The sequence below is a fragment of the Olea europaea genome, chromosome 12 (assembly GCF_002742605.1).
Source record: "Olea europaea var. sylvestris chromosome 12, O_europaea_v1, whole genome shotgun sequence".
NCBI classification, from domain to species: Eukaryota; Viridiplantae; Streptophyta; class Magnoliopsida; order Lamiales; family Oleaceae; genus Olea; species Olea europaea.
The window spans coordinates 17,833,515-17,842,629 of NC_036248.1; the positions used below are offsets into that span (position 1 = coordinate 17,833,515).

Sequence of the window (9,115 nt, forward strand, 5' to 3'; positions counted from 1 at the left end):
GCCAAACCATCTTCCAAGGTAATGAACTTTCCACAAATCCCAAAAGGGATTGAAAGTATGAGCGGACTGAAAAAATACCGTCTTGAGTCGACCTCCACCTGCTGCAATCACCCTCTACTACCCGAATTTGTATCTCATGCAAGGCAGTAAGAAGCAACGAATAATCTTTCAATTCCCAATCCTGTAAGCCCCTTTTAAAAGTAATATTCCAACTAAAGCCCCCATTATGAATGTCTAATACATCACCCACCATAGCAGCAGGCTCTAACGCAATGCGGTATAATGAAGGAAATCCCTCCTTTAACGGTTGATCGCCACACCAACTATCATGCCAAAATCTAATATCAGTGCCATTTCCTACGACAAAATTCAGATTGTCGCTAAAATCACTCCATCCCCGTCGGATATACCTCCACAAGCTCACCCCATAGGAGCCACGACCCTCAACCGTACACCAACCCCCCTCCATCACACCATACTTTGCCCCAATGATTTCTCTCCAAAAGCTCTCCCTCTCCACTCCAAATCGCCACAACCACTTGCCCAATAGAGCCTTATTAAACAAAACAAGGCTCCTCACTCCAAGCCCCCCATCCTCATAGGCAAACAGACAGTACCCCAATTAACCAAATGCATTTTCCTCTCCTCCCCTAGCCCTGCCCACAAGAATTCTCTTTGAAATCTCTCTAATCTATTTGCCACTGCAACCGGAATAGGAAACCATGACAAAAAGTAAGTGGGAAGATTCGAGAGAGTGGATTTAATAAGAGTAAGTCGGCCTCCCTTAGAAAGATACATACGCTTCCACCCTGCTAACCTCCTCTCCATTCTTTCCATAATACCATTCCAAATATGTGTACTTTTAAACCGTGCCCCTAGCGGGAGCCCTAAATATGACATGGGCAATTGTGCAACCCTACATCCTAATATACTAGCCAACTCCTCCACGTTAGGGACCTCCCCTACTGGAATAATCTCAGATTTCCCCAAATTGATTTTTAATCCAGACACCGCTTCAAAACATAGGAGCAAACGACGCAGGTTCCTGAATTGTTCATCATCCGCATCGCATAAGATCAACGTGTCATCTGCAAATAGCAAATGAGACACCAGCAATTGGCCAACCATAAAGCCCCTTACCAAACCCTCTCCCACAGCTCTTTCAAACATCCTACTGAAAGCCTCCATAACAATAACAAATAGCAATGGGGATAGTGGATCTCCTTGCCGCAAACCTCTACTGCTCCGAAAATAACCCTCCGGCGATCCGTTGACCATAACTGAGAACGAAACAGTAGAAATACAGAACTGAATCCATTTACACCACTTATCCCCAAAGCCGCACCTCCTAAGCATATACAAAAGGAACCCCCAGTTCACATGATCATATGCCTTCTGAATATCGAGCTTACATAGCATCCCGGGAATTCCCAAACGCAATCTTGAATCAATGCATTCATTCGCTATAAGCACAGAGTCCAAAATCTGGCGACCTTTTACGAAAGCATTCTGAAACTTGGACACTACTTTTTCGAGCACCTCCTTTAATCTATTCGCCAGCGCTTTCGCAATAATCTTATACATCCCACAGACAAGGCTAATAGGGCGAAAGTCCTTAATGTCGGTCGCCCCCGATTTTTTAGGGATAAGCACAACAAATGTAGCATTAGAACTTTTTTGGAATCTGCCACGTTCAAAAAAATATGTAAACACATCCAAGATTTCTGATCGCACCACCTCCCAACAAGCCTTGTAAAATGAGAACGAGAAACCATCCGGTCCAGGGGCCTTATCCTTGTTCATGCTAAACACTACCTCCTTGATTTCATCCTCCTCAAAAGGTCGCTCTACCCAATTGGCATCATCCTCTGTGATTGTAGAAAAATCCAATCCTTCCAACTCTGGCCTCCACTCAAACTGCTCCCGATATAGATTCTGATAGAAGTTCACCAGTTGACTTCCAATTTTGAGTGGTTCTTCATAAGTTATCCCATCCACTTCCAACACTGTGATAGAATTTTTACGCCTATTAGAATTTGCGATCCTGTGAAAAAATTTAGTACATTTATCTCCTTCTTTCAACCAATTGACCCTAGATTTCTGACGCCAAGCAATCTCCTCCATCTCCACCAACCGCTCCAGTTCTTCCCTTAATGCTCTACGTTTATCCTTCTCCTCCCCATCCAACCTTCGATGCTCCTCCCACCTATCCAACTCATCTATCTCCGAAAGGCACTGAATTTTACGACAGTTCACATTGCCCACAACTTCCTCATTCCATTTCTTTAAATCCCTTTTCAAAGACTTCAACTTCTGATCCAACACAATACTTGCCCAGTAAAAACTGAGCCCAAAGTGATCTCTGCGATCGAAACAACCACCAGAGCTTCATGGAGAAGGTGTCCACCACATCTTGTAATCTCCTGAAGCCGAGGCCTCCCTCATCTGTTGGAAGGCAAATCTCCTTCCAACTCCTCCAATGTAGGCGTCGAACTTGATCCTTAGAATCCCATAGAAATCGGGCAAAGATGCTCTCAAGCTTCTTCAGTACTACCTTGGGCGGTTGCATAATCTAAAGAAGATGCAATGGTATGGAGGAGAGTACTGACCTCAGTAAGGTAATACGACCCCCAGGTGATAATAATCGTGAAGCCCAACCTGAGATCCTGCCCCTGACCTTCTGGGTAAGGTCGTCATAAAGAAAGCTCCTCTTAGTCTCCTTGAATAGTGGTACTCCCAAGTAAAAGGCTGCTGCTGATGTCTAAACCCAGTCAAATTCTCCAATCGTCTGATCTGACTAGTGGATGCCCGTTTGGATAGTATAAGACCACTCTTGTCTCTATTGACCAACTGGCCAGAAACCCCTTCGTAGTGCTCCAAGCAATCTAGGACCCTCCCGATCGACTGTTTCTGACCGTTGGCAAAAATGATCATATCATCAACAAATGAGAGATGGGAAACAAGAGTACTACCTCCGTGTCGATAGCACATACTGGGATACTCCTGAAACCTCTGAGTGAGCAGGCGTGAGAAGTAGTCTGCCGCTATGATGAATAAGGATGGAGAGATATGATCACCCTGTCTGAGTCCTCGTGAGGAAGTAAAGAAACCATATGGACGGCCATTTAGAAATACAGAAAAACGGCACTCCGAAATACATCGTCTAATCCTATCAATCCATATCCGATCAAATCCAAAAGCCTCCAACACAGAATAAATGAAACCCCAATCCATGCGATCATATGCTTTAGCCATGTCTAACTTCAGCATAGTGTTACCCCCTCGCATTCTATCATCCAAAGTGTAAAGAAGCTCCTGAGCCAGTAAAACATTGTCTCCAATCAAACGACCTGGTATGAAACCACTCTGTGGAGGGGAGATAATGCGCGGTAGCAAAGTACTTAACCGAGTGTTCAAAAGCTTTGTAATAATCTTATTGAACACAGTGCATAAGCTGATAGGTCTGAAGTCAGTCCATCTGCAAGCACCATCCTTTTTAGGGAGCAAGACAATAGAAGTAGCAGCAAAACCCCGTGGAAGATGACCTCCATCAAAGAAATCCAATATTGTCCTGTAAACATCCTCCTGAATAATATCCCAACAATGCTGAAAAAATAGAGATGAGAAGCCATCTGGGTCGGCGACACTGTCAGCATCAATACTGAAAACCGCCTCCCGTACCTCATGCATCAAGGGGGGCGGTTTAGTGCCAAATTATCGTCCACCGTCAAGAGCCTGGGAATTACATTAGAATGGATATGATCCAAGGGCCGTGGAGGAGCAGATAAGAGATCCTGGTAGAATGCAATAACCGAAGTCTGAATATCAGTCGGAGTAGATAAAACTTCCCCCGCCTGTGTCTTGATAGACCAGATACGCGATTTGATCCTGCGCCCCTGAACCATAGCATGAAAATATCGAGTATTGTGGTCACCTTCACATACCCAACGTGAACCGGCCTTTTGCTTTCAAAAGCCCTCCTCAATAGATAAGGTCCGGTTCAAAACTGCCTGGGCATGATGTAGTAAGTTGCGGTGCTCCGGTGTGGGATCTCTATCATATATTATCTCAACCTCATCAATCCCAACCTCAGCATCGCGCACCCGCTGAAAAATATCTCCAAATACATGTCGGTTCCACCAGCGCAGACCCTGTTTCAGCCTGAAGAACTTTTCCCAAAGAGCGGTCATCCCCGTAAGATGAGTAGGGAGCGACCACTTCTGGGAGACAAAGGCTAAAAGGTCATTGTGCTTGGTCCAAACATTGAGGAATCTGAATGGTCTAGGCCCCAAATCATCATCAGAAACCCACTGTAGTAGTAAAGGAGAGTGATCAGATGAAGTCCGATTCAAGTGTCTCACTGTAAGCTGTCGACAAAAACCTGCAGCTGTAGAATTAATAAGTACCCTATCCAATCTCTTTCTGACCCGACCATTGGTCCAAGTTTATCGGTTTCCAATGAAACCCGCACCTCTAAACCATAGTCTAACATCATATCAGAGAAAGCAGTAGTGCCACGATCACGGGTATTATGACCAGTGCGCTCTCCATCATGTGTAATAACATTAAAGTCTCCCCCAACTAGCCAAGGATCGTCCATATCGAGGGAGATGTGGTGAAGACCTGCCCACAAATCTCTCCTGATAGTAGCATCGCATGATGCATAGACTGGAGTCAAATAGATAGGACGCGCTAGCCTGAAATCCTCAACTCTAACATGAAGAAACTGAGGATGATCAACAATAACAGTAACATTAGTCCTCGATTTCCAGAAAAACCAAATCCTATTCGATTCATTCTGAGCTCCCCTATCGAAGCGCAGATAGCGTCGTGTATATGCAAAATTCTGCTGCAGAACAAAAAGCTCCAATATAACTACAAGATAAGCCTGATGAAGCTGTATAAGTTTCTTCAGGCGCCGACGAGTAGCTACACTAGCTACACCTCTCGCATTCCAAATGATGGCACTCATAGGGAAGGAGAATGTGAGGAGGTATCATGTGACTGACTCCGAGTGATCCTTCTGCTTGGATGTGGAGTATGAGTAGCCCGTGGGTGTCTCTTCCGAACAACTGGGATAAATCCATCATCCTCTGTCCTCTCATCCAAACCCACCAAGTCATCAGAAGAAGATCTTCGAAAAGGTCCCTGCTAGTGAACCTCAATCTGAGATGAGCCCTCTGTATCTGAATGCGCTGACTGCAAAGATGGAATAGATGCCTCCACATTCTGATGACAAACAGGAGGAGAAGGAGTGGAAAGAGGTGCCTGAGCCCTACCCAGTGTCGGGCCTGGAATGTAAGAAGCTCTGCTGACTGTGTTCGCCGAAAAATTCTGTGTGTGTGGCCTCTTCAAGATCTCATCCAACATAGGATCATAAAATGGAATAATAGGTGGATTGATAACCTGAGCAGGAGCTGAAGGAGTGATAGATGTAGCTGGATCTGTAGCACTGATAACTGGTAAGGCTGTAGGAACGGGAGGAGCAACTGAAGGAACAGATGGCTGGGTATGAGCATGTGAGCTAGTGCCAGTAGGTAATGGGACTGATGTGATGACAGTGGACACAGAAAGCGGAATCTGAACTTCAGATGTGCTAGCATTGTGCTGTCTCTTCTGATTTCTCTGAACTGGTATCCACCTCTTAGGAGGCTCAATAGCGACCTCCTTTCCTTTACCTTTATCCTTTGCCATCTCTATCGTAGGCTTAGGAATAGGGTCAACAGTTGGAGCAGGTGGTCGTGCAGGGCGGCAATGCTTCTCAGTATGACCAAAATGTCTGCACTGAAAACAGTAATCAGGCTTCTTCTCATGCACAACTGCTTGCCAATATCCTCCGCACTTTTTGTGCTGAATCCAAATCCTATCTGGAAGCTTATACTCCAGACTAACCTCAATGCATACCCGTGCCTCACTAGGCCGTCGTAAATCTGAAGTGGCCTCATCAATACGTAATGGGAGTCCAACGGCCTTAGCTAGGGCGAACAAACTACTCTTTGCCCGGAAGTGAATGGGCAATAATGGGAATGAAACCCAAACAGGGACAATAGGAGTCTCATGCTGAGGATTAAAGTTGGGTGTCCACTTAAAAACGTGCATGAGACAACCATCGATGTACCAAGAGGGCTTAAGAAATAGGCGTGAGTAATCATCCTCATGTGCCAAGTGTATTAGAATATGAGTCACATCAATAAGTCCAATCATATAATCACCACAAAAACCAAATTTTTGAAAGCTATCACGTACCTTAATCATGGAGGGCTTGCGACGTGAGAATTTGCCAACAAGAGTAAATTTATACGGTTCAGAAAGAAAGTCCTCTTCTTCCGGTAAAGGCAACTGCCGGCTCTCCCATATGCATGAAAGGCTCCTTAGAAGCGAACCTATGGTCATTGGAGTCCGGTGGGGCTTGCAAAACTTGTGCAAAAGACTTCCGTTGGCTGCGCTCAGCTTGAGAGACTACAGATTTACTGGAAAGTGCAGCCGCGTATGACTTCCTAGCTTGATTAATTACTGTAGGGACCTCTCGTGGCAAATCCGATGATAAAATTGGGTCCGTAATAAAATTCCCCACATTCTGGTGAAGTGTCACCGGCCCGTGACCACCACGCGCCGGCCGTTGACCGGCTAGATTCCGGCGGCGATTTTCCAACGGTGTCAAAAAATTATGATTTTTCACAGGTAGATGCGGAATTTCATGCTGATCATCACAGTATGTTCCGTTTTTCGAAACGAGTTCAGGATTGGCCGGAATCTGCGATTTTCCGAGCGACTGGCCGTAACTTGCGATCGCCGGTGAGGGCGCGTCCGATGTCGGAATTGGACCATTTTTCAGACGAAAGGTCTCCTTCTCATGGGTAATCAGATGACATGGCGCGTGTATCTGTCGGAGCTCCGTAGAGGGTTTAATTGAAAAATTAGAAATCGGCCCCTCGGGATTCGGTCTGTCAATTTCGGGCGATTCAGATGCAATCTGCACCACCCCAGGGTTTTCGCCCCTTCTGGAATCATTGGTGAGGGTCCTAGATGCTGAATCACTACAGAAGATGAAGTTTTGGTGACATTGGGAAACGTGCCATCATTGTTCTTATTAGAATTCAATCCAATCGCTTCCAAAATTGTAATATTTTGATTTTGTTGATGGCACGAATCCCAATGTTGTCAAAACTCCACCTTACGCATTGAATCAGGGTCTGGGACCATCACCAATGATTCCAGAAGGGCCGAAAACCCTGGGGGTGGTAGAGATTTTGTCCGAATCGCCCGAAATTAACATATCGAATCCCGAGGGGCCGAAAACTGATTTTTCAATTAAATCTTCCACAGAGCTCAAACAGGGACACGCTCTGGACCATCCGATTACCCATGTTGAGGCGAACCTTCGACTGAAAAATCATCAAATTCCAATGCCGGACGCGCTCTCACCAGCTATCGCAAGTTACGGCCAGTCGCTCGGAAAATCGCAGATTCCGGCCAATCCTGAACTCGTTTCGAAAAACAGAACATACCGTGATGATCAGCATGAAATTCCGCATCTACCTGTGAAAAATTATAATTTTCTGAAACCGTTGGAAAATTGCCGTCGGAATCCGTCCGGTCAACGGCCGGCGCGTGCTGGTCAAGCGCCGGTGACACTTTAGCAGAATGTGGGGAATTTTGTTACGGACCCAATTCCATCATCGGATTTACCACGGGAGGTCCCTACAGTAATTAATCAAGCTAGGAAGTCATATGCGGTTGCACTTTTCGGTAAATCTGTAGTCTCTCAAGCTGAGCGCAGCCAACGGAAGTCTTTTGCACAGGTTTTGCAAGCCCCACCGGACTCCAATGACCACAGGTTCACCTCTAAGGAACCTTTCATGCATATGGGAGAGCCGGCAGTTGCCTTTACCGAGGAAGAAGAGGACTTTCTTTCTGAACCGTATAAATTTACTCTTGTTGGCAAATTCTCACGTCGCAAGCCCTCCATGATTAAGGTACGTGACAACTTTCAAAAATTTGGTTTTTGTGGTGATTATATGATTGGACTTATTGATGCGACTCATATTCTAATACACTTGGCACATGAGGATGATTACTCACGCCTATTTCTCAAGCCCTCTTGGTACATCGATGGTTGTCTCATGCGCGTTTTTAAGTGGACGCCTAGCTTTAATCCTAAGCATGAGACTCCTATTGTCCCTGTTTGGGTTTCATTCCCATTATTGCCCATTCACTTTCGGGTAAAGAATAGTTTGTTTGCCCTAGCTAAGGCCATTGGAATCCCACTGCGTATTGATGAGGCCACTTCAGATTTACGACGACCCAGTGAGGCACGGGTATGCATTGAGGTTAATTTGGAGTATAAGCTTCCAGATAGGATTTGGATTCAGCGTGAAAAGTGCGGAGGATATTGGCAAACAGTTGTGTATGAGAAGAAGCCAGATTACTGTTTTCAGTGCCGATATTTTGGTCATACTGAGGAGCATTGCCGCCCTGCACCACCACCTGCTCTAGTTGTTGACCCTGTTCCTAAGCCTACTATAGAGATGGCCAAGGATAAGGGTAAAGGAAAGGAGGTCGTTATTGAGCCTCCTAAGAGATGGATTCCAGTTCAGAGAGATCAGAAGAGACAACACGATGCTAGCACATCTGGAGTTCAGATTCCGCTTTCTGTGTCCACTGTCATCACATCAGTCCATTATCTATTGGCACTAGCTCACATGCTCAGACCCAGCCATCTGTTGCTCCTCCCTCTGCTACAGCCTTACCAGTTATCAGTGTTGTAGATCCAGTTACATCTACCACTCCTTCAGCTCCTGCTCAGGCAATCAGTCCACCTATCACTCCATTTTATGATCCTATGGTGGATGAGATCTTGAAGAGGCCACAGACACAGAATTCTATAGCAGACATAGTCAGCAGAGCTTCTTACATTTCAGGCCCGACACCGGGTAGGGCTCAGGCACCTATTTCCACTTCTTCTCCTCCTGTTTGTCATCAGAATGTGGAGACATCTATTCCATCTTTGCAGTCAGCGCATTCAGATACAAAGGGCTCACCTCAGATTGAGGTTCACCAGCAGGGACCTTTTCGAAGATCTTCTTCTGATGACTTGGTGGGTTTGGATGAGAGG

The 9,115-nt window shown here is 45.7% G+C and overlaps 1 protein-coding gene across 1 annotated transcript; it reads right to left on the reverse strand.

Moving 5' to 3' along the window:
* Positions 1-3,689: 3,689 nt before the first annotated feature.
* On the reverse strand, positions 3,690-4,972 carry LOC111406705. Its single transcript, XM_023036085.1, has 3 exons — positions 4,433-4,972; positions 4,011-4,310; positions 3,690-3,896 (listed from the first exon to the last, which is right to left on the reverse strand). The coding sequence occupies exons 1-3, from the start codon at positions 4,970-4,972 to the stop codon at positions 3,690-3,692; spliced, it is 1,047 nt and encodes a 348-aa protein (XP_022891853.1).
* Positions 4,973-9,115: the final 4,143 nt, after the last annotated feature.

What these genes read in the sequence shown, in the direction of transcription:
- LOC111406705 (XM_023036085.1), bottom strand. Translation starts at nt 4,972, where the DNA reads ATGAGTGCCATCATTTGGAATGCGAGAGGTGTAGCTAGTGTAGCTACT. An exon ending in CCGATAAACTTGGACCAATG is followed by an intron (nt 4,311 to 4,432) that starts GTCGGGTCAGAA and finishes TTACTACTACAG; the next exon opens with TGGGTTTCTGATGATGATTT. An exon ending in ACTTACTACATCATGCCCAG is followed by an intron (nt 3,897 to 4,010) that starts GCAGTTTTGAAC and finishes GCTATGGTTCAG; the next exon opens with GGGCGCAGGATCAAATCGCG.